Source organism: Carlito syrichta, unplaced genomic scaffold (genome assembly GCF_000164805.1).
Source record: "Carlito syrichta isolate Samal-C Ts95f unplaced genomic scaffold, Tarsius_syrichta-2.0.1 Scaffold303678, whole genome shotgun sequence".
NCBI lineage: Eukaryota > Metazoa > Chordata > Mammalia > Primates > Tarsiidae > Carlito > Carlito syrichta.
In genome coordinates this window covers 505054-530170 of record NW_007247774.1, presented here as the reverse complement: position 1 = coordinate 530170, position 25117 = coordinate 505054, and the positions used below count along the sequence as shown (strand labels likewise).

The 25117-nt window shown below is 48.3% G+C and overlaps 2 protein-coding genes across 2 annotated transcripts; both read left to right on the top strand.

Annotated features, from left to right (window-relative positions):
• Window positions 1-10964: 10964 nt before the first annotated feature.
• Window positions 10965-11611, top strand: LOC103261402 (39S ribosomal protein L42, mitochondrial). Its single transcript, XM_008059039.2, has one exon. It carries the CDS (start codon window positions 11066-11068, stop codon window positions 11492-11494), a length of 429 nt encoding a protein of 142 aa, XP_008057230.1. The 5' UTR covers window positions 10965-11065; the 3' UTR covers window positions 11495-11611.
• A 2937-nt stretch (window positions 11612-14548) lies between these two features.
• LOC103261401 (fumarylacetoacetate hydrolase domain-containing protein 2A) lies at window positions 14549-25117 on the top strand. Its single transcript, XM_008059037.2, has 9 exons — window positions 14549-14685; window positions 17224-17474; window positions 18917-19133; window positions 22368-22427; window positions 22656-22818; window positions 24195-24303; window positions 24436-24523; window positions 24658-24773; window positions 25012-25117. Exons 2-8 carry the CDS (start codon window positions 17230-17232, stop codon window positions 24718-24720), a joined length of 945 nt encoding a protein of 314 aa, XP_008057228.1. The 5' UTR covers window positions 14549-14685; window positions 17224-17229; the 3' UTR covers window positions 24721-24773; window positions 25012-25117.

Genomic DNA, 25117 nt, shown 5'->3' with positions numbered 1-25117 from the left:
TTTTTGGTTGGAGTCTCACTCTGTTGCCCAGACTGGAGTGCCGTGGCTGCTCCCGGCCACCGCAGCCTCAACCTGCTGGGCTCCGGCGATCCTTTCGCCTCAGCCTTCCAAGTAGCTGAAACTACAGGCACGCGCTACCACGCCTAGCTAATTTTTTGATTTACTGTAGAGATGAGGTCTCGCCAAGTTGCTCAGGTGGGTCTCAAACCGCCAAGTTGCTCAGGCAATCCACTCACCTCAGCCTCCCAAAAGCGCTGGGATTACAGGCTGAGCCACTGAGCTCGGCTCCTTGTGGGTTTTTTTAATTAGAAAAAATTTAGAAACAAAAATTCAAGAAAAAAATTAAAATACATGGCATCAGTAATGTTTAAGTTAGGAGCGGGGGAATTCCTTATTCGGAAGGAGGAAGAAGATACTTATTAACTTTAGCCTTCATTAAGGTAGAATTGTAAAGAAATGCAATGCTACTTGCAAAAAAATAAATAATACTGAAAATTGATCGGTATAATTTCAAAACTAATCATAACAATATTTCTAGCCCCACTGCTCTTTCGGACCCCACCACTCCCTCATCAACAGATGGAGTTGAGTTCCCCTACCCTTGAAATTCAGTAGGACTTTGTGTGACCGTCTTGATGAACAGAACATGGCAGAAGTGACACAGCTTGACTTCTGAGGCTGGGTCATCAAAGGCAATATGGCTTCTACCTGGTTCTCTCTCGGGACACTTGCCCTTCGGATCCCAGTCACCATATTGTGAAGAAGCCCAGGCCACATGGAGAGGCTACATGCAAGTGTTCCTGCCAATAGTCCCAAGTGATGTCCCAGCTTGCAGCCAGCAGCATCAACAATCAAGCAAATGAATGAGTGAGGCTTCAGATGATTCCAGTCCCCCGGCTTTGAGCCGTCCCAGATCACGTTGCACAAGTAGAGATAGACTATCCCCCCTGAACCATGCCCCAACTGAAGCTTGATGAGAAAATAAATGTCGTTGTTTGAAGCCACTACATTTCAGAGTGGTTTTGGTATAGAAGTAGACACTAACACAATAAATTAAATGAAAAAAACCTTACGATCAACTTATTAGATACAGAAAAAGCATCAAGAACTTCCACATTCATTTATGATAAAAATTGGGAACCGAAGAGAACTTCCTTAAGTTGATAAAGGGTCTCCACAGTAAACGTCATACACAATTGTAACATGTTGGGAGCTTTGCCTGTCAGTCAGGCACTAGTCAACAGACATCATTGCCTGTAGGTAAAGGGTACTTTGGCTGAATGGCAGAAGAGGTACTCAGACATCTCAGGCTGATGCAAAATCTTGTGCTCTTTTTGCAGAAAGTGGGGTGGCGGGGACTAGGGGGAGGGAGGTCTGTTCAGAATGATGGAACGTCACCGATGACTACAATAGAACACAGGCTATATCATGCCTCATTTAAACATGGTAAGTAGAGTACAGAGAAGAGAGGACCCATTTCTGCCTAGGAAAGCAGGGGCGAAGACGGTGAGCAGGTTGGATAGATGCCCAGGGGCAGGAAGATGACAGGTGTGCTTGATACTTTGCAAGTGGCCCCGCTGGACAGAAAAGAGATGAGTGCGATATGGAATATGGACTGTGAGGTCACCCCAGAGGACCCTGAGTCACCTTAAGCACACAGGGCAGCCAGCAGCCCCCTACCACCACCACGCCCTTGTGACAGTCACCGAGGGTGGAGGCCCTGAAGCCAGTCTGCCAGAACTCAAACCTCAGCTCACCATTCACTGGCTGTATGACCCTGGGCAAGTGACACAATGTCTCTGTGCCTCAGAGGGGGCAAGTTACACAATGTCTCCATGCCTCAGTTTCCTCACCCGTAAAAGAGGCACAGGAAAAGAGCCTGCATTACAGAACCAGGCTTACATGAGCACAGGATGTTCAGGTACAAATCTGGCTCCAGTAATGGGGCTGGGCCACCTTGTGACCTAGTGTGGAGGAGTGGACCATTTCCTGCTCCAAGTACTGCTTCTGTGACACTTGGCTGCTTCTCTGCCATGTGCAGTGTCTTCCTGCTGTCAGACACTCCTCTCTGAAGGGCACACTCCCACTGCCCCCAGAGGAACCAATTGGTCTGAAGACTGCCATTCCTTGTGGGCATGGCTTTCCTTCTGCCACTCTTGCCAGTTGATGGATTGGTTGCCCTTGGAACAGGTGCCAGGAGTGGTCCAATCATCTCTGGGTACCAGGATTATGCCACGCCCATCCAGTTATCAACACAGAAGACCGAACCAGAAGGGGAGGAGGGCTGCCCAGGGTAGTGGGGGTCCTCCTCCTCCCTTCCACCCTCTTCTGGGGGCAGAGAAGGACTGGGTCTGTCCCCAGTACACATCCCTGATAACTCGTTGGCACAAGCCATGCCTCTAAGGCCTTGTGACATCTAGGGCATAGGACCCGTGGTTCCATTCTGGAACTTTCTGTGTCATCTTCAGCATGTCAGTTTATCTTGCTGAGCCTCAGTTTCCCTTATCTGGAAAATAAGCAAAAAATCCTGTAATGGGGCTATTATGATGATTCATTATGCAAATTTACCAGCCTCTGAATACACACAAGCTTCCCCCCATCCTAGCCACTAAAGTTTTCATGTTGTTCCCTTTTCTATGGAAGAGTAACTCACACCGGCAAGCCACTGGAGAAAAGACAGACATTTCAGGAGCTTCTGGGTCTTGGAAATGAATCTGTGCTGGCCCCCAGTTTCACTGGTAACCCCAAAGGCCATCTGGGGACCAGCTGGCTAAGGAGGGGCAGTCTATGCCATCGGGCCACAGCAGGTCACTCACTCTTAGTGCATGGTCTAGCTGACGTGCCACAGAGGAAAGAGGGCCCAGAGTGAGTGCCGGCACCCTGTGGACCTGGCCTGTCTCATTCACCCTCACAAGGGAGGCCCCTTGTCACCTGATAGCACCAAATTTTAAAAATGGGGTCCAGAGACATTGGCTAACACACCCACACTCTTCCCCATTGTGATCTGTGGCACTTTGCAGAGAAACAGCGGTCCCACTTAGAAGACTCCCCGCTCCTCCTCTCCATGTGAGGTTTTACTGGAGACCAAGGAGGGCTGAGGTTCCAAGTGGTGTGTGTCCCCTACTGATCACCAGGGGGCGACGGCTCCACACACCTCTTTCTGGCCTTTGGGTACCAGAGGAAGCTCCTTGGAAGGGAAGCTACTCCCCTTGGTCATTTCCTTGAGTGCTCCAAAGCTGTTTTCGTATTTCTGCCCCATGTTTCACATGGTTCGTCCCCCCCCAAACCAGAATTCATCAGCAAACAATTCCACAAGAGTGCCCCGAGCTGGGTGCTGGGGACGGGGGCATCACGGTGTCCTCCTAACTAGGGCACACAGAACTCCTCACACACGGAACCTGTGGGGCTTCGCCAAAACCTGAAGACATAGCTTGAGGGTCCCACTCGCACTCTTCACAGGCCCCTGTCAGGCCCAAGAGGCTGGAAGGAGGCAGCAGCCCATCAGGGACCCCCACGGGTGGAGCTGTGCTACAGAGCAGGTTTCAAACAGCCAAGAGAGGGTATGATTCTCAGACAACCAGACTTTGAAACAGTCATGCCCCACCCTCCACTCCCCAGGAGCGGAGATCTTTTAGCAACTCTCAGGACTCTCATGTCCACAACCTCTGCTCAGAGACACGGAGCCCTGAAGAATATCCAGTCCTTCTACAGGTTTGTGGCCGCCTTAGAGGCTTCAGAACATCTAATCATTGCACGTATGCTTCTTGCAGAGCTCTTTGCCCTCAGGAGCATCTTATTTGGGCGTGTCTGCTTTGGGGGGAGGGGGCTTTTGCCTTCTTCACATCAGGTGATACACTACATGAATCCCCTTCCCTGCTCCAGTCTATATGTATTAAAGCACAAACCCATACTGTGAGGAGACCACAGTGAATAAGTCACAGTGCCATCAGAATTCTGCCATCAGAATTTCAAATCTTGTGGGGACACCAGAAAGCAATGAGCAAAGTCCCAGGTGGTGATTCAGGCTTTGAGGGAAGTGGCCATGGGGCACAGGTAGGGGGGAGCCTATGCTTGCTGGGGACGATTTGGAGGATTTTAACTTTCCCGTAGAACTGTGAATGAAACATGAGTAAACAGGCTCAGAGTCGGGGATGGGGGAAGCCTTCCTTAGTGAGTGAGTTATCCGTGGTATGTTTAGATTGCTGGGAGCCTTTCTACTTTACCTGCCCTGCCTCCCCCATGGGACACATTCCAGTTTGCTGAGTGAGCAAGACTTTGATGCCTCCCATTGAGGTCCTCCTGGACCCAGTTCTGCTGTCCTGGAAGTGGTTTCCTGTTCTTTTCATTGCTCTCATCAACATTCTCCATCCCAGACAAGCACCCCCAAATCCATGGGTATCACTGCTAGCCCAGAGCAAGCACTGGGCTCTCCCCCTCCTGCCCACTCACCTGGGCCCCAGGGCCTTAGGTTAGGGGAGTATCAAAGGCTGGTTGTCCCTACAGACGGAACAGCTGGTCACACATGAGCCAGCTCTAATTACCTGGACTTTGTTTGAGCCAGATGGTTGTAAAGGAAATGTGCAGAGTCCAGCTGCCTGCACAGTGAGCTTTGCAGGGATCAGAGATTGGGAAAGAGAGCGGGGGCTAGGTGAAGCCCAGTCTTACAAGAAAGGAGGGCATGTGGGCTGGTGCCAGAGTCAGCATGGCCAAGAGTAACCCTATGTCTGAGTGGGGCCAAGTCAAGGGCATCTGGAAGAAACTCTCCTCCACCCCATTCCCGCCACTCACTTGGGAACATCTCATATATCTTGAAGGGGAAGACCGGTATCTAGTCAGTCCTTGGTCAGAGCTGAGAGGCCCTGGAAAAGGGGCAGTATCCTGGGAGTGGGCCTCTTAGGGCTCTGAGAGGGAGTCAGGATCCTCCTGAGTGACACCTGAGTACAGCAGTGGCAGCACCAGTCAGTGGACCTTCCAATCACAAAACTCCCCTGACTGCTGCCTGACCACTGAGGACTCCTGCCAACTGCAGTGTGTTTTTCTGTTCTGTCTGTTCCTCAAGCAGGAGACCCAGCTCCCCTCTAACTTACTGGCCCCAGTCATACCTGCCTTTGCTCCTATACTTTGACCTGTTCACAGAATCTCTTCTGGTCAGCTCCCTCAGCCAATGTTGAGCATAAGCAAACCTCCCTGCGGATGCAGGAGCTATGTCTACCCCACCCCTCTGCCTGGGATGGCTCCCCCATTTCCCTTTAGTAAAAGGCATTTGGGAACATCTCTCTCACTGATGTCCTCAGGCACCATGAGGGAAATGAGAAAGGTTGCCTGCTTGGGCACCAGTCTTCTGCCTTCTCAGCCTCTTCCTTCTTCTGGCAGTAGCCTCCCAAGTCTCACCTGGGGATCGCTCCTTCGCTTTCCACCCACAAAGCCCAAGGGAGAAGAATAAGGCCAAGCCTAAGCCAACTGGTACATTGCCATTCTGAGGTTATGATGATTGGTTGGGGCGGGCACATGACCTGATTACAGCCAATGAGGCCCCAGGAGGCCTTTTCTGGGAATGCTGGGAAAAGATGCTCCCTCCTCCTCACTCTCTGAAGCTGAGGAAGTGAGGCCTGGAGCTGCTGCAACCATTCTGTCACTGCAAGGAACCATGAACATGAAGCCCATGAGGAAGTCCTGACTGAGGGAAGCAGAGAGAAAGAACAAGATCTGAGGGTTCCTTCAAACTGCACCTTAAGCAACCCCCTCCCAATTTCTGGGCATTTGAGCCACTAAATGTATCCCCACCCATCTCACCCTTTAAGCCAGCTGGAACTGAATGTTCAGCACTTTTAATTGAAAAATGACTGACTGCTACGGGCCCTAATGTCAAGATCGTGCATGTGCTTTCCAAAGTCCAATGGGTCCTAAAGGAAGAAGGGCAGAGGCCAACATGCCCAGTGTTGTCTCCCCTGCCAGAGGGTGGACACTTTGCACACAGAAACCAAGGCGTTCAGCCCTCGGTCCCCAGGACTGTCAGAATGGCTAGCACACGTAAATGTTGCAGAAGTAAAGGTCACAGGGAGAGAGACCACTACAGTAGATCAGGAGACCCAGGCAAGGTTCCCAGGGTGGGGCCAGCTCTAGGCCTGGACCAGGGTCAAAGTATCTTTGAAACATCTCCTTTGGCCTGCACTGTAGTGGGGCTCAGCCTGGACACCCACCCTCATGTGCCCACCCCCATGCCAACCCTATTCCTGCTCAACCCACTTTTCTCTCCCATCCCTTCTGGCCATGTTCCAAACCAGGAGTGCAGCAAGTGAAGCCAGGCAGCACTTCTTCCCAGTTTTGAAAAATCACCAAATACAGTAAAACATCCCGAAACTAAAAATAAGGCCCTAAGGATTAGGCCATCAGCCAGTCCCTCACAGCCAACCAGGATTGTGAAATCCTCAAGTTCCTTACTTTGCTGACAAACTTTCCCAGCAGAAAACTTTCCAAGTAGAAACTGGTCTTGGGCAGAGCAAATGGGCCCAGAAGACAGGAATCACTAGTCTCCTCCCATCCTCCGCCTCCCAGCCCCCAAGTCTTTCCCTTTCCCTGCCTCTTGTAGGTGGAAAAAGTAACAAGACACTGGTGGGGGAGGTTCGTCATCACTCAAGCCCCCATCCATCCCACCCTAGTCTCTGCCCCCCATTGACTTCCCATTGTTTCATTCATTCACACATTAAAACAAAAAACACACACAAAAATAACTTGTGCACCCAGTGCTACGCCAGGGATTGGGGATAAAATAACAATATTTGCAAGTCCTTCCTTGGTAGAGCCCATAATTTCTTGGAGACAAAACATTAATAAATTAAGTCATACAAAAGAGTGTAAACTTACACCCAATGTCATGGCCACGAAGATGGGCTCCAGGATTCTGCAAGAACTTTGGAGGAGGACATAGGATTTTGGAGTTCGTCTCTACTCTCTCCTGCAGGTAATGACTCTCCTTTTGAGAAACGGCTTCTGGCTTGCTGTTGGGCTTTGGTAGAGACCGGACACCTAACCATGGGCCGTCAGGTGACGCTGGTGCAAGCTTCCTAAGACCATCTGGGTGTTGTCACAGCCACTGGGCAGAAGCTGAACATACATGGCAGAGATCTGTCATCAAATGGAAATGGTGGGTAAGAGACTGAGCACGGGTGGGGGTGTTGCAGTTTTTTGTCCCGTGAGTTGGCGAACTGGGTCCCCAAGGGATGTTGCAGTTTCCAATGCTGCACTACCAGCCCAGGATCCACACGGTGGCCGGGAACACGACGGCATCCGGATTGGGAAACACAGTGGCAGGGGAATATAGTGGCATGCAAGAACTTGGGGATGCCAACAGTTGCAGAGCCCCCGAAGAGTGTTACACCTCTCTTATTTTGGGGATCGGTGGGCCGAGCCCTGAGAAGCTGCCGGTTCAGTAGGCCAGTGAGTCAGCCTCTGAAGAGTGTTCGTAGCTTTGCCAGTTCAATGGGCCGGCAGGCCAGGCCCCCAGGAGCGTGGAAGCTCTCTCAGCTTGGTAGGTCCAGCTCTTCTAGTTCAGCAATTCCGGGTTCTTGTCTCACACCCAGGAAGAATGAGGGGGGACACCGGAGATTGAGTAAGTAGGAATTTACTAGAAGAAAGAAAAAGCACCCAGCAGCAGGAGGGAATGCGACACAGGGTTGCCACCACTGTCGCTGCAGTCAGGGATGTAGATGGTCTTGAGAGTGTGCTGACTGGTTGGTGGTAGAACCAATCCGAGAAAGACACCATGGTGTGGAATTGAAATGCACCGATCAGGAGAGGGTTGAAAAGGGCCAATCAAGAAGAAGCGCATAAAAGGGGCCGTCTATGGCACTGGAGGTAGGTGTTCTCACTCCAGTCCGTGGGGCTGGCCGCAGAAGTTTTTGCAGGGACCCATCCTAATCTGTCTGCCTGTCCGGTTTCTTCCTTTCTCCTCTCTCAGGGGGAGTTCGGCTAAGCTGGGGGGGGGTGTGGAGTCGGGTTTCTTTGACCCTCAAATCCGGTTGCGCTGCTGCTTCTCCCTCAATCCATACCTATGGTTTCCCGGCATGCTCGTTAGGGCCAGTTAACTGAGGAAGCAAAACCTCACGTGTGATTCACGGGGAAGGATTTTGTGTCCTAGTTCTGGTGTTCTCACTAGGCGGGCTCCAGCATTCCACGCATCCTCCCCGGTGCCTGCCTCCTGCAGGACGCTCAGCGTCCTGGTGCCTGCCTCCCGCCGCATGCTCAGGCTCCCCGGTGCCTGCCTCCACCTCCTGCAGCATGCTTGGCCTCGCTGGTGTCCGCCTCCTGCAGTATGTTCGGCCTCCCCGGTGCTCAGCTCTCACAGCGCCTGGTGCCGGAAGCCTCCCTTGGCACCGCCTCCGTCAAGCAGGTTTATAGCAGAGTGCCTCCCGTAAAACAGTCTCCATGAAGAGCGTTCCCAGTACCCCAGAGGGTGGATATCCAGTGAGTCCCGGAGGGCAGGCTCCAGTGAGTTGCACCAGTGCAGCAGGGCAGTGTCTTCTCTGCCGTCTCCAGCAGGGCCTGGGTCTCACCGTGGGGGCTTCATCCTTGGTGCTTCCTCGGATCTCAAGGCTTTGGTTGCTCCTTATATCTGGTACTTATTTATCCTTTAGTGTTCTCTTCACCTCCTACTAGCCAGTCTTTCGTGATTCCAATCCGCTGATATGGGCAGTACTTCCTTATTCTGGCCCAATTACGGTCTGATTTCTCTCTCCTGATGGGGCCCAGATGGATACACTGTTCCAAGAGAGCCAGGAAATAGTTGTATCACCTCCTGTTACCTAGCTGTTATGGGCTGAATCTTGGCCCCCCCAAAACTCATATGTTGAAGTCCTAACCCCCAGTACCTCGAATGTGACTGTATTTTGAGATAGGGTCTTTAAAGAGGTAATTAAGTTAAAATGAGGCCATTAGAGTAAGCCCTAATCCAGTCTGACCAGTGTCCTCATAAGAAGAGATCAGGACACATGCAAAGACATACAGTGGCACGTGTGCACGGAGAGACAGCCATGCAAAAGGACAGCCATCCACAAGCCAAGGAGAGAAGTCTCAGAAGAACCCAACCTACCGAAACCACAATCTCGCACTTCTGTCTTTCTGAACTGTGAGAAAATACATTTCTGGTGTTTAAGTCTGTGGTACTTGTGACAACCCAAGCAAATGAATGCATCAGGCTTGGAAGTGATGCAGGGTCATTCCATCACACTCTATTCGATAGGAGTAAATTGCTAAGGGCAGTCCACAATAAAGGGAATGGAAATTTAGACACCACCTACTGATGGGAGGAGTGTCAAAGAATGCATGGACATGTTCTGAAATCATCACAGAGGCCAGAGTGCATCCAGCCAGAATATAATGGTGTCCTGGCCTGGGACAATGGGAGGGCTAATGATTCCGAAGATTTGGGGAGGCAAAGTTGCCAGGACATGATGAGAAGTTGGAAGTGGAGTGAGAGTGAGGAAAGAGAAAAGGCTGAACTCTGGTTTGGCAGCTGCCCAGCTGGACACACAATCACACCATCCTATGATGTAGAGAAGAGGACCATATTTGATGTGGAAACATCATGAGCTCAGTCTTAGCCATGTCAAGTTTATGGTGCCCTTGAGACATCAAAAGGGAGAAGTCCAATAAACATTTGGGCTTATGGAAAGATATATATGTGCATCTTTCCGTAGGGGATCATTAAACCCACAAGCATGAAAAATACTGCTTGGGAGATTCTCTTGAGTGAAAAGAGATATAAAAATCATGCCTTGAGAGATGCCATTTACAGGTTGGATGGAGGAGGAAGGGAGTCTGAAAAAAGAGACCAAGATAGAGAAGGGAAATTCAGGATACTGCTGTATGATAGAACACTTAGCTCAGAAAATGTTTGGCTCCAAGTAGCAGGGATCCAAAATAACAGTAGCTTTAACAAAGATAGATTTTTTTCTCTATCGCATAAAATACCAAAAAAGCATTGTACAGAGTTTGTCTGGCAGCTCAACAATCATCCGGGCTCTAATTCCTGGCATCTTCAGCATGTCACCTCAAGGTCCAAGATGGTGCTCATGCTCCAGCCATCACACTCACATTCCAGTCAGCAGGAAGGAGGGAGAGTAAAGAAGAGCCTGCTGATTGTTTTAAAATAATTCCTTTGTGTCTTAAACTTATGAGTAAGGAAAATAACGATTCAGGGTCATGTCCAAATCCTCACTGCTAATGTGAGATGAATTTTTGAGCAGGTAAAGATTGCCCCTAGGGTGACCTGCCTGCTTTGCAGGATGCCTGTGAGTCTCAGTCTTGCTGTACCCCTTATGTTTAAAAATAATAATAATTCCTTTAACTCCCAAACTGTTCTGTTTAGAGCTTATTAACCAGACTCAGTGCCATGGCCAAATGTAGCTGCAAGGGTGGTTGAGAAACAAGTCTGTCTTTCAGGCATGTAGCTAACTAATAAATGGTGTTTTATGGCGAAGAAAGAGAAGGGGAAGGGATACTGGAGGGCAATTTATCAATTCTGTTGCAGAAACCACAGGAAGAGGTTGTTTAAAGCAAGAGGATCAGGACCCGCCTGGGCAACTTGACAAGACCTCATCTCTACAATAAAAAGTCAAAATGAGCCGGGCTCGGTGGCTCAGCCTGTAATCCCGCACCTTTGGGAGGCTGAGGTGAGTGGATTGCCTGAGCCCGTGGGTTCGAGACCCACCTGGGCAGCGAGACCTCATCTCTACAATAAATCAAAAAATCAGCCGGGCGTGGTAGTGCATGCCTGTAATTCCGGCTACTCAGAAGGCTGAGGCGGAAGGATCGCCAGAGCCCAGCGGGTCGAGGCTGTGGTGGCTGGGAGTAGCTACTGCACTCCAGTCTGGGTGACAGAGTAAGACTCCAACTCAAAAAAAAATTAAAATTAAAATTAAAAATAAAACAAGAGGGGACCCGGATGGAAGCAAGATGGCGGGCTGGTGGTGAACCCCGGTCGAGGGATGTACATTGATATTCCTTGAAGTGGAACATAAGAGCGACTTCTCTTCAGAACATCTTTTTTCTCATCACCTGATCCACCATGGCCGGAGCAGCAGTAAAGTGGGTGATGGCAAAGAGGACTGTCTTAAAGCATTTATTTCCAACTCAAAATGGAGCTTTATATTGTGTTTGTCATAAGTCTACGTACTCTCCTCTACCAGATGACTATAATTGCAAAGTCGAGCTTGCACTGACGTCTGATGGCAGGACGATAGTGTGCTACCACCCTTCTGTGGACATTCCGTACGAACACACGAGACCTATCCCTCGACCTGATCCTGTGCATAATAATGAAGAGACACATGATCAAGTGCTGAAAGCCAGATTAGAGGAGAAAAGCGGACATCTTGAGCAGGGACCCATGATAGAGCAGCTGAGCAAGATGTTCTTCACCACCAAGCACCGCTGGTATCCACGGGGACAGTATCACAGACGTCGTATGAAACTGAACCCTCCAAAGGACAGATGATCCTGAGGGTCTTGGGAGTCACAACGAAGGCACCTACTTGCTGTTGAGAGAGTACAGCCTGGTGCATTCACTCATGTGGTATAGAATAAAGTAGTAACAATAAATGTCTTTCATGTATTCGAAAAAATAAAAAATAAAAAAAATAAAACAAGAGGAACTGTTTTCTGTCACTGAAGATTCATTTACCTTTCTAGAGTACAGCAGTCCCTCCCTAGTTGTGGTTTTGCTTCCTGCAATTTCAGTTACTCAAAGTCAAACGTGGTTCAAAAATATTAAATGGAAAATTCCAGAAATAAAAAATGTATAAGTTTAAAGTGTGTGCCATTCTGAGTAGTATGATGGAAACTCACACCATCCAGCTCCATCCCACCCAGCACATGAGTCCTCCCTTTTTTCAGTGTCTCCCCCACCCCTTAGTCTCTTTGGAGTTGGCTGGGTGATCAGCTCTATTGTCATAGTATCTCAGTACTTGTGTTCAAGTCACCCTTATTTGACTTCATAATGGCCCCAATTCAGGTAAGCCAAAGAGAAGTCATGAAGTGCTTCCTTTGAGTGAAAATATGAAAGTCCTTGACTTAAGGAAAGAAAAAAATCCTATGATGATGTTGCCGAGATCTGCAGAAGAAATGAATCTTCTAGCCATGAAATTGCAAAGAAGGAAAAAGAAATTTGTGCCAGTTTTGCCATTGTACCTCAAACTGCAGACATTATGGCCACAATGTGAGATACGTGCTTATTAAAGATAGGAAAAGTGGTAAATTTGGGGTAAAAGAGGTAAACAGAAAAGTGTTCCGGTAGTTGGCAATGTGCTGCACCAGATTAACTTAATCTTAACTAAATTTTACTTAGGTCTGTATGTAGGAAAAAACATAGTACATGTAGGGTTTGATCTTATCCATGGTTTCAGACATCCACTGAGAGCCTTGAAATGTATCCTGCAAAAGGATAGATAAAGGAGAGTTACTGTATGCAAATGGAATCAGAGCATAGGTACTCTCTTTCTTTTTTTTTCGAGTTGGAGTCTCACTCTGTCGCCCAGACTGGAGTGCAATGGCCTCTCCCGGTCACCGCAGCCTCGACCTGCTGGGCTCCAGCGATCCTTCCGCCTCAGCCTTCCAAGTAGCTGGAACTACAGGCGCGCGCTACCACCCCCGGCTAATTTTTTGAATTATTGTGGAGATGAGGTCTCACCAAGTTGCCCAGGCGGGTCTCAAACCCGCGGGCTCAGGCAATCCACTCACCTCGGCCTCCCAAAGTGCTAGGATTACAGGCTGAGCCACCGAGCCCGGCCCCCAGGTACTCTCTTTTTATCTTATTTCACTCAGAATAATTATTTTGCTATATACACATCATATGTCAACAATTTGTCCCTTTTTATTGCTGAGTAATATTTCCTAGTGTGGATATACTACAATTTGTTTATTCATTCACCTGTTAATGGAAAATCGGGCTGTTTTCAGTTTGGGGATATTATAAACAAGGTTGCTGTGAACATTTGCTCGTAAGTCTTTGTGTGGCATATTCTTTTATTTCTCTGGTAAATACTGTCAACAACAAAAAAATCCAGATTTCTTAAAAAGATACTTTATTCAAAAGGATTGTTATAGGGGTGCTGGGGGAGGAGTATTGCAAAGGGAAACGCTCTGACCCTACGATCTTGAAATGTCTCAGGAATTAGGCAAAGGTTTATCTGGTGCAGGGAGGAGTAAACTTTGCTAGAAAGAACTGTTATGGGGAAGTGGGATGAGCAGGAGTGTCATGATCAGACAATAGATCAAGTGTGTCTTCTCCTGTCATCAGCCTCTTCTCAGGAGGCACCCACAGAAGGGCTGTCTGCTGGCTCGAGCTGAGGGTGGGTCAAAGCTCAGGGGCCAAGAGGAAAGACTTTGAATCAAAGTTTGGTTAACAAGCATTTTCTTCCCATTGATCAGTGAGGACAAGCACTTCAGCTAATCAGCTGATGCAAAGAGTGGAAATTAAGAGGGTCAGTGTCTGGCCTGGTCGAGGGTAAACAAAGGAGCATCTGGAAGTCTTATCTAAATCATATGGAAAGTCACTGGTTCTTTCCCGTATGCTGTTTGCTGGAACCCAAAGGGTGGAAGGATTTCTTAACCTTCCCTATTTCTAGAAGCACAAGACTAAGGTAAAATTCAATATTGTCAATATCCAGGAAAGAAATGGCTAGATCATATGGTAGGCGTACGTTTAACTTTCTTTAAAAACTGCCAAATGTTTTCCAAAAGTGGTTGTACTATTTTATAATCCCACTAACAGTGTATGAGAGTTCCAGTTCTGCCACACTCTTGCCAATACTTGGAAAAATCAATCTGTTTGGCCATTCTAGTAAGTGTGCGATGGTGTCACATTGTGGTTGTAATTTCCATTTCCTCAATGATAATGATGTTGAGCATGTCTTAGTGTTCTAATTTTCGATCTGTATATCTTCTTTGGCGAAGGGTCTGTTCAAATCTTTTGTCCGGTAAAAAAATGAATTATTTGATTTTTATCTATTGACGTTTGAGAGTCCTTCATATATTCTAGGTCAGATCTTTTAACACATATATGCATTGCAAATATTTTCTTCCAGTCTGGAGCTCATATTTTCAGAAAGTCTTTGGGGCCTCTAGTCTCAGGTTTCCCCCATGAGTAAAACAGGTGCAATCATCCCTCCCCTCCTCAATGATATGTCAGAATCAGAAGACAAAAATCTTTGTCAACCAGCACGCTGTGACTCGTCTCCTCAACCACCTTTTTGCCCACCAATCAGAACGGTGCCTGGCCCAGAAGCAGGGCTCAGGCGGGAGTGAGGCGGGCGAGGTGACTAGGCCAAAGCTTCAGGTAGCGCTCGCTCGCAGGTTCGCGCAAGACCGGGTCGCCCCGCAGAGACGAGCGTCTCCTGAAAACTGGAGCCCGGGGCCTTAAGGATGAAGTCGACGAGGACCGCCCGGAGACAACCCGCACTCCCACGCTGGGCCCACCCCGCGAGGATCTGGCGCCCTGCGATTGGCTGTCTCCCTGTGACGTCACCACCACGCGCCCGCTTCTCTCCAGTCTTCTCCCCGAGCTGCGGTTCCCGGGTCTACCCGCGGTCACCGGTGCCCGCGGTCAGGCCCCCGCTGCCCTTGACCTCCGGCCCCGCGGGCCCTAACCCTAAGCGCAGGGCGCCCGGCAGGACCGGCCCCCGCGGCCAGGTAGGCTGGGTCTGGGTCAGGCCGAGAGGGTCTCTTTGACGCGGGGCCCCCGCAGAGGGCGGGACGGGACCCCAGCCCCCGGCCGCATCCGACCACACGGACGGGGTGGACACTAGGGAGCACCCACTGACTGCAGAGGACAGAGCAGGGCATATAGGGAAACTGAGACACCTAGGTTCCAGGCCAGCGGACGGCGGGGTGGACTCCCATATTCAAACCCACGGCTCGGGCCTGCGTTGCCTGTGCTGTTTCCACCTCATGTCACTGTCGCTTTGCTTAAGGACTCATGCAGAGTTGGACTGAACTCGGACTGTGCTGCGTAGTGGTTACTGTAGCGGCACCGGGGCCATTTTCTGACTGGTACGTTGGCACGTGACTTCAGCTTATTGAGCCTCAGTGCCCCCGTCTGTAAAATGGGGCGCCCACCTGAGGGAATTGTAAGGTTGGGATGAGCCTGCATGTGTCTGTCACGTGGAAAGGGCACAATCGGTGAGGTATGAAGCTATCTTGCAGAGCAGGTAACCAGCCTTGTCTCTGAGGCAAGTGCCAGGAAGCGCCCACAGTTTCCAAAGATATGGCCGAGACAGTTGGGGCCTCTGGAGCATCTCCTGTTGGAAGTCCCTACTTCTTACCACAGCTTTCTGGATTAAAGTGCCTTTGGTGAGGGGAGAGAGGGTTGAAGCTAAATTATCTTGTGTGCATAACAAGCTTCTGAACTGAGGCCTTAAGTGTCACCTGGAATTGGATTCAAATTCCGGTGCTTTCACCTCCTAACTCTATGACCCTGGAACTTTGGGCAAATCCCTTAACTTCTCTAAGCTTTAGTTTTTTCATCAGTGATGTGGGGCACACAGTATCTACTTTTTGCAGTTGTCAAGATAATTAAATCAGACCACTCAGCATAATACCTGGCATTCAGTGACTGTTCTTTTAGCATGCGGAGTGTCTGAGTGCACTTTGACTCGAACAGCCTTTTGACAGTGATATGGTTGGTGCTTTGTAAGACAGCAGGAGACTAAAAAAGCCTCTAATTTTCTGATCAGACTTGCAGGCCAGGTCAGTGGTGACCTAAATCTAATGAGTCTTCAGCTGAACTAGGTAGATTAAATCATCTGGGTGAGGACCAAGAGTCAGGCTCAGAGAGCTACCTCCATATTTTGTATCATAAAAGGCTATTTTTAAAAACAAGGAACCATGCAGAGGAGGGACTATGTGGTAAGGAATGGAGGCTAGACTTAGATTAAGAACAAAACAAGAAAATGGTGTTTGTTTTTAAGTGGATCTTGGACTCAATACAGGACCTGAGCCCTGTTGGTACTTTCTAGATGATTTGAGGAGAAAAGGTTGGCAAGCACTAAGCTTTCCCAAGTAGTGAAAAGTCAAGTTTCTGCTTCTGTGATTTGTTCATGCAACGAAGAGCAACCAAGAGCCTCCTGTGCACCAGGCACAGGGCTGGGCAGTAAAAGAGACAGACTTGGCCCCTGGGCTCAGGTAGGAGATGTCTGGGTAATGCAGGTCAGACCTAAGCCCTGGTGTTTGCAGCCTCTTCTCTTGGGCAGCCTATGTGCTAGCAGAAGAAACAAAGTAATTACTGTCCAAGAGGCAGGTGGGTTCTGCCTTGATCATGTGAGCTGTGAGCACTGAAAGCATTTTAAGTAGCAGAGTAACAGGATCAAATTAGCACTTTTAAAAGGGCTTGTGGGGGCCAGATGTTGTGGCACATGCCTTTAATCCCGGCACTTTGGGAGGCCAAGGTGGAACGATTGCTTGAACCCAGGAGTTCAAGACCAGCTTCAGCAACATAGCAAGACTGTGACTTCATAAAAAAATTAAAAATTTAGCCTGGTGTGATGGAATGCACCTGTAGTCCCAGCTGCTTGGGAGGCTGAGGCAGAAGGATCGCCTGAGCCCAGAAGGTCAAGACTGAGATGAGCTGTGATCATGCCACTGCACTCTGGCCTGGGAGACAGAGGGAGACCCTGACTCAAAAAACAAACAAACAAAAAAAGACTTATGGCTGCTGTGAAGCCAGTTTCACCAATGGTCACTTGCTGGGCTGCCACTAGCCAATCCCTAGTCCTGCTCATTTTGCCCAGCTCAGCTCCCATCACCTCCTCAAGACAAGGGCAGGGCCCTGATTATCTCTACAGCACTAGTCCTGAGAGCTGAATCTTATGTCAGTTGTTAGCATCTGTCTCCTCTGCAGGTAGGATGGTAGGGCTGAGTTTGTCTGACTTACATTGTTTCCTCCAGGCCCACAGCGTTCTAGGCAGTGTAAACTTTCAGAAAACACTGGTTGACGGTACACAAAATCCCTGGGGCTAGCTTAGTGTCTGACTTGAAGTAGTCACTCTTTAAATGTTTCACCTTATGAAGTATAGCAGGGTAAAATAACTTGCACATCTTGACCAGTTCCCATGTGATGTGCCAGGAACAGATGATGGGGAAAGGAACTTCGGCTCCTGCTTAAGGAACTTCCGAGATCCTGATGATGTTTCTGGGATCCTCTGCCCTTGGGTCCCACTTTTTTCTTTGTAGGTTCTGATGCGGGCCTTCGGTAGAAGGAGGTTGCTTACGGCTTTGCTGCAGGCTCAGACGTGGCCTTTTCAACCCTCCAGAGACATGAGGCTGGTGCAATTCCAGGCGTCCCACCTGGCAGGACCTCACCTGGGCTTGGAGACAGGGAATGGTGGAGGGGTTATTGACCTCAATGCTTTTGACCCCACGCTCCCCAAGACAATGTTGCAGTTCCTGGAGCAGGGAGAGGCCACCCTCTCAGTGGCAAGAAGGTAAATCAGTGGGTGGCATTACCCTGCAGCAGCTGCACTGGTTCCCCTCTCCCTCTTCCCACCCCATCTCTGTCCTGGGAAATAGCACCAAGTAGGTAGATCTTTGCAAGGGTGCAGGATAACCCACCCTTCCTTGTTCATCTGTTCTCTTAGAAAAGAACCTTAGAAATACAACAACATTCTCAATTTATGGTGAGGGAGACTGAAGTCTAGCCAGGGTAATTAACTGTCCCAAGGCCACACATTTGGTGTTGCTTCCTCTTACTGCCTTCCCTGGGTTTAAGTCCCTGTCTGCCTGACAGGTCTGGGTCCGGGGACCCTAAAAGGCATCTTAGGAAGCTGGAGAGTGATTTAGACTCCTAGAGAGGACTGCAGAGAGGTTTTCTCCAAGGGAGTTGCTGCAGGCTTTGCTGGTTTTGAGCTAGATTAGGTGAGGGTGTCGCTGTAGCCAGGATCCCTCTGGATCTAAGGGGTTGATGAACAATAAAACCACTTTAAAATGTCACTTTCATCTATTAAATTGGCAAAAATACAAGTGTTTCACAGGTCATGATATCATTGACGGTATGTTCCCATGCTGTCATATTCTCAAAAGATTGTAAACAACTTCCATGTCTCCCATTAGGGAATTGGGGATATCACTATGGTGCAGTAATATGCAGCCATAAGAAGAAAGAGGCCTGGCGCAGTGGCTCATGCCTGTAATGCCAGCACTTTGGGAGACCGAGGCAAGAGGATTGCCTGAGCTCAGGGGTTCAAGACCAACCTGAGCAACATGGCAAGACCTCATCTCTACAATAAATCAAAAAATTAGCCGGCCATGGTGGCGCACTTCTGTAGTTCCAGCTACTTGGAAGGCTGAGGCAGAAGGATCACCTGAGCCTAGCAGATTGAGACTGCAGTGGCCGTAAGCGTGCCACTGCACTCCAGCCTGGGTGACAGAGTGACACTCTGAGTGGAAAAGGAAAAAAAGAGGAAGCTCTCTAGTTACTGGTATGGCAAGATCTCCAGAATATGTTAAGTTACAAAAAAAGGTGCATATAATGTGCTATCATCATGTACCTTTTTCTAACACTGGTTAACTTTTCTCTCAAATTTGAATTTTTTGCATACAAAAGGAAGGGAAGAGAAGAGGGAACAGGGTGACTAGAAGGGATGAGAGAGAGAGCTTTCCATTTATTCCTATTTGTATCTCATGTGTTTATGAATTCTCTTACATGTACATGAACTACCTAAAGGGGAAAGGAAATCAACAGCAGTGTTCTGATATCAAAGGATGATCTCTGGGCTTGATTTTCATACTCATTCATACTTGATGGTTAAGATATCTAAAAAATATATTTTAAAAACCAGAACTGGGAGCTGCTGTAGGATCTCCCCAGTCTACTCCAGGATTGCTGACCTACTCCCAACCAGCTCCTTTTCTGCTCTGGTCTGTGCAGAGCCCTGGCTGCTCAGCTGCCAGTCCTGCCACGATCAGAGGTGACCTTCCTGGCACCAGTCACACGTCCAGACAAGGTGGTGTGTGTGGGCATGAATTATGCGGACCACTGCAAAGAACAGAACGTGCCAGTGCCCAAGGAGCCCATCATCTTCAGCAAGTTCGCCAGCTCCATTGTGGGACCCTATGATGAGATTGTCCTCCCACCCAAGAGCCAGGTTGGTGCCTCGCCACTGCCCTCCAGAGTCACTGAGGCCCATCACAAGGGCACTCGGAGCTCAGTATTCAGCCTCTGGGAACCACCGCTCGTTCACTAGTGCGTTAAACTATAGGGGATTAGATGTACAGTAACAACACTGACTTGGACAAAAAGAAATTAATTTACATGTTTTCCTGATTACAAAGGTAACACACCTTCATTGTAGAAAGTTAATAATATACAGATAAACATAAAAAGCTAAGTCACCCATATTTCTTTTGCCCAGGGCTTACAATATTATTATTTTGCTGTATAGCTTGCCAGTGTTTTTCTATACCTGTGTATGCTTATACTGTGCATATACTTCTTTTACTTAAGACTACAAGAACATTTTTCCATGCTATTAAATATTCTCCCTGACATATTTTAGGCTACTGTGTAATTTTCTCTGTACCAGTAGCCATAGCTTATTCACTAGTCTCTTATTGTTGGATACTTGTTTCTAGGTTTTGACTTCCATAAATAAATGTTGCAGCTAACAGCCTTGTATAGAAAGGACTTTGCACATCCATTAACACATGATTATTTCCTTTGAATGAACACTTAGGTTTTGAATGTTTGTGTCAAAGTATAGGCAGAGTTTTGAAAAATTCTGCCAAACTCACCATGTAAAAAATTGTAAAAACATTTTACACATCCACCAGCAGTGTTATGTATCCTTACTAACACTGGTTAACTTTTCTCTCAAATTTTAATTTTAGAAATGTTTTAGAAACTGTAGGAAAGTGACAGAATAGTACAATGAACACTCATATACTCTTCACCTAGTTTCATTGTTAATGTTTTGCCATATTTGCTTTCTGTCCCTCTCCGTTACCCACCCCACACATGCAGACACATACTTTTGGGGGTCACGTGGGATAAGGGAGAAAACCTTTGAAGGTAAGTTGCAGACATAAAGACAGTTATATATGCATCTTCTAAGAATAATGACAGTGACCTGAATGACCGTAATACCATTACCAATACTAAGAAAATCAGAATAATATCTAACATGAGGGGGGGCCCCCAAAACCCCAGAATTTATTTATTAAAAATTGTGTATTCTTACATGTTTAAACTTCAGTCACCTTCAAAGACTCTCCTTTTGATGCAATACACCCATCAAGATGCTTTTTCCATTGTTCAAAACAGCTTTTGCACTTGTCAGTTTTGATGTCTTTTAGTGCTTCTGCCATTTTTTATTTCACCTTTTCCACATTAGCAAACTGTTTCCCTTTGAGGACTTTTTTCATCCAGAGAAACACACACAAAAAACGTCAGGGTGAGATTGGGTGAATAGGGAGGGCGGGGTATGGGGGTATTGCCATTTTGATCAAAGACTGCTGAACACTCAGCACCGTGTGGGCAGGTGCATTGTCATGGTGGAAGAACCAGTCACCTGTTTGCCACAGCTCGGGATGTTTCTTCTGTAAAGTGTGATTCAACCTTCCCAAAACTTCCAGATAAAAACTTTCGTTGACCATTTGATCCAGAGGAACAAATTCCAGCTGTACTGCAAGGGGCTCACCCTTCAGAAGATAATTCCATGTTTTGGTGGTCCCCCTCGTATATAGTCCAGTCATCCCAATTCCTAATAATACTCCCAGTTGCTCTAAAGATGACTTTTAATTTTTTGTTTGTTGATCCAGGATCAGTCAAGGCCACACACTGTACTTAGTTATGTCTTTTTAGTGGCTTAAATCTAGAAAAGGGGTCCAGAGACTTTTCTTAAAGAGCCAGTTAGTAAATATTAGGCTTTGAGTGCTATTTAGTCTCTTGCAAAAGTTCACCTCCACTGTTGTAGTATGAAACTCCCAGGGATGATACATAATGAGTTAGCATATTGGAGTTCCAATAAGAAATTATTCATAAAAACAGGCAGTGAGCTGGCTAGAGTTTGCCATTCCCTTATCTCAAACAACCCCTCCCTCACCTTTTCTTGAAGAATGCAGTTATCGCATAGCATGTCCCACACCCTGGATTTGTCCAGTTGTTTCTTCATGACTAGATCTAGGTTGAGCATTTTTGTCAGGATATCTACACAGGAGATGTGCACTTTCTGTCGCATCCAAGTGGGAGGCTCCTGTCAGAGGGTGCCAGAGTCTGACCACTTTGTTTACTGATATTCACTAGATCTGTCCATTGTAAAGATATATTTCCACTGTTGTAATTAATAAGCAGTCTGTGGGTGGTAGTTTGAGACCACATGACTATCTTATTGCTCCCCAGTTTCTCATCCAGGGATCCTGTGGTCTTTCTTACCTGAACCCATTATTGCACTGGGGGTTAGAGAAAGATGACTTTCCCATTATACCTTCTATTTTCATTAGCTGGTATTCTTCTATGAAGAAGAACTGCCTCCTTCCCCTTTTTATCCCTGAACCTTCAGTATCACTGTGAATTCCTCAGTTTCTTTTTGTTTAACTTGTAATCTATCGTTTACATTCTTTTTGATACTCGGATTACCTCAGTGTGACCAGTGAGGAGCCTTCAAGTTGGTTTCCATCCCTATCCATTTGAACACTTCCTTGTTTTCTGGCCAAGACACTCCAGGCTCATCTTGTATTCTCTGTCTTGGATCTGGAATTAGCCATTTCCCCAAGGAACCTAGTTCTTTTTACTGAGGAGTAGTATTAGAGACCTGCATCTGTGTGTCAGGTGTCCTTATACCAACTCTGTTTGTTATCATTAGAAAGAGCAGCCAATTTGAAAGACTAAATTCTATCTATTTTAGTTGCATTTCGCTAATTATGGAAGAGGCTGGGCATTTTTCCATGAGAGACTGATCCATGTACATTTCCTCTTGTGAATTGCTTATCAAGCCCTCTGTCCACATTTATTTTGGGATGTCGATCTTTTTCGTACTACCATTCTAATTAGTTAATACATGAAAGCACTTTGAAACTTACAGATTGCTAGCCATTATTACTTGGTATTCATACTTTGTTGCAGGTATCCCAGGTGACTTTTAAACTCAATCCCCTAGACACTTGCTCTTCTACAGTCACAGTGGGGAACTGTGCCTGCATCCAGTGGTGCTACCTACCACTGCCCAAAATTTATGTTTGCGTCGTGCCTTTCCTGTCATTCACTTGGCTCTGGTTCCATGGGGATGCCTTAGGCCCGGGCCCTAAGGCACATTGTACATCTCCTCTGCACAAGAACAGGCCCCAGAGCCACCACAGCTCACTGCTCCTCTCCCACTCTACAGGAGGTGGACTGGGAGGTGGAGCTGGCCGTGGTCATTGGAAAGAAAGGCAAGCATGTCAAGGTGAGATGGAAAGGGTGGGCTCCCAGGCCAGGGAGCAGAGACTTCTGGTGATCTCACTCACCAATACAGGTGTGGTCGGTTGCCCTACCTGCTCCCTAATGCCTTGTCCTCATCTGCTTTGGCTAGCTGTAGCTACTAACACGGGATAAAGGCTTTAAGATCCTTTGTCAGGGGTTGGTATCACTCATGATCTAACCTCATGTATGACCAAACCCCCTGTTCCCGTAGGCCACAGACGCCATGGCTCATGTGGCCGGCTTCACTGTGGCTCATGATGTGAGTGCTCGTGACTGGCAAGTGAAACGCAATGGGAAGCAGTGGCTGCTGGGGAAAACCTTTGACACCTTCTGCCCTCTGGGCCCTGCCTTGGTGACCAAGGACAGTGTAGCAGGTAGGTCCCTGGTGGTTGCCACTCGTGCCTGCCCTTGACTGGATAAGCAGCGCTCCAGGGAGGAGGATTTGTGGGCACAGCTATAAGTAGTACCCACCCTCCCTAGCTGCCCTTTCGCTGGAGACTCCATAGCGGGCAAGTCTCTCAGCCTCTGCCATGAGTTCTGTGGGCTTCCTTCCTGAGCCACCTATAGGGAACACAATTGCAGAGGATGGAAAACTGCATTCATGAGGTGAATTACAGAGAACAACACTGAACTGATGGGTGGGTAAGGCTTCCTCTAGCTGCCACCATCTAGAAGTCTTTAGTCGGAGGGAAGCAAAACTGGCCCTTGTGGATCATGGAGAATGGCTGGCACAAGGCCCTAGGCAATTTCCACAGTAAGGGAGATGCGAGCACCGAGGGACCTCACCCAGCCACTGTGTAAACAGAACAGCACTAAATAAAAGCAAGACACAGGGAGAGCCTGGAGGGAGGCGGTAGCTCAGAGGGCATAGCACAGCCACTGGGGGAATGTCCACATAGATCAGCTACACTGGTGCACTGGGATGCTGAAGGTCCCAGTGCTTCACAGCACCCTATGCAGAGTCCTCAGTAAAGCTAGAGTGTTCCAGCTGCTCTATCTAAGGGGGCGTGTAGAACACAAAGACCACCACCAAAAAAGTGCTGGTTAGCCAGACACTCTTATGGGCAAGCCATCCCCTGCCAGCATCAGGCATATGAGGCTGCACTGTCCTTGCTGGTGCCATTACTGTTGTTTTGCAGATGCTGAGTCCTTTGTATATTTATTAGGTGTCAGCCTCTGCTGTAGACAGATGTCTTTTTTTTTTTGAGTTGGAGTCTTACTCCGTCGCCCAGACTGGAGTGCAGTGGCACACTCCCGGCCACCACATCCTCGATCTGCTGGGCTCTGGCGATCCTTCCGCCTCAGCCTTCCAAGTAGCTGGAACTACAGGCGCACCCTACCCTGCCCAGCTAATTTTTTTGATTTATTGTAGAGATGAGGTCTCGCCAAATTGCCTGGGCAGGTCTTGAATCCCTGGACTCAGGCAATCCACTCACCTCGGCCTCCCAAAGCACTGGGAAAGACAAAAACTCTAGCCATTTTTCTCTCCCCCTTCAGAGTCTAGATCATCCAAGTTACTACTTAACTCATCTAAGTGACTATTGCCTTGTGCTCTGCTGGATGATGAGGAGGAGGCCCAAAAAGGCCAATGACTATACCAAAAGTTATAGGATAGCACTGAGTCAGCATGGGCACAGACAAAGCCCTTATAACTCCGTATAGTTTTGTTTTGTTTTTTGTAAATATGGGGAAGGACTTGGGGGGGAAAAAGGCATAACCCTAAAGTTATCCCTTTTTTTTTTCCTTTCAGACCCACACAACTTAAAGATCTGCTGCCGAGTGAACGGGGAGGTGGTCCAGAGCAGCAACACCAACCAGATGGTGTTTAAGACAGAGGAGCTGATAGACTGGGTCTCCCAGTACGTGGGGTGGAAACTGTCCTGCTGCCCTGCCCCACCCATCCACACACTTGGAGGCTGAACTGAGTCCTCCATCCCTGGTAGTGGTCACCTCTGCCCCTGGTCTCATTGGGTCCTTTTACTTTGTCCCAGGTTCGTCACTCTTTACCCAGGGGATGTCATCCTGACTGGGACCCCACCAGGTGTTGGTGCATTCAGGAAACCTCCTGTCTTTCTCAAGGTAGGTTAGCTAAAAGGAAAGGAAGCAAGGTCCCAGAAGGCCTGGCAGGCATGGCCCAGACTTGAGAAATGCAGGCCTCTATCTACATGTGTCAGACTGGAGGGCTGACACCCTTGCAATGTGCTCTGTTGCAGAAGGGAGATGAAGTCCAGTGTGAGATTGAAGAACTGGGTGTCATCATCAACAGGGTGGTGTGATGGTTCCTGCACAGGCCCTGCATCTGCTCCCACTCAGCCTAGCCTATGAAAAGGCCCAAAGCTGGGCTCGGTGGCTCAGCCTGTAATCCCACGCCTTTGGGAGGCTGAGGTGAGTGGATTGCCTGAGCCCACAGGTTCGAGACCCGCCGGGGCAGCGAGACCTCATCTCTACAATCAGCCGGGCGTAGTAGCGCACGCCTGTAATTCCGGCTACTCGGAAGGCTGCGGTGGCTGGGAGCGGCCACTGCACTCCAGTCTGGGCAACCGAGTGAGACTCCAACTCAAAAAAAGGCCCAGTGCCAGGCATGGGCAGATGCCAGCCCCTGCGAGCTTCTCTTCTAGGTAGAAGGGAGAATGACAGAGCTTCCCTCAATAAATTTGTCAAGCCAAAGCAGCA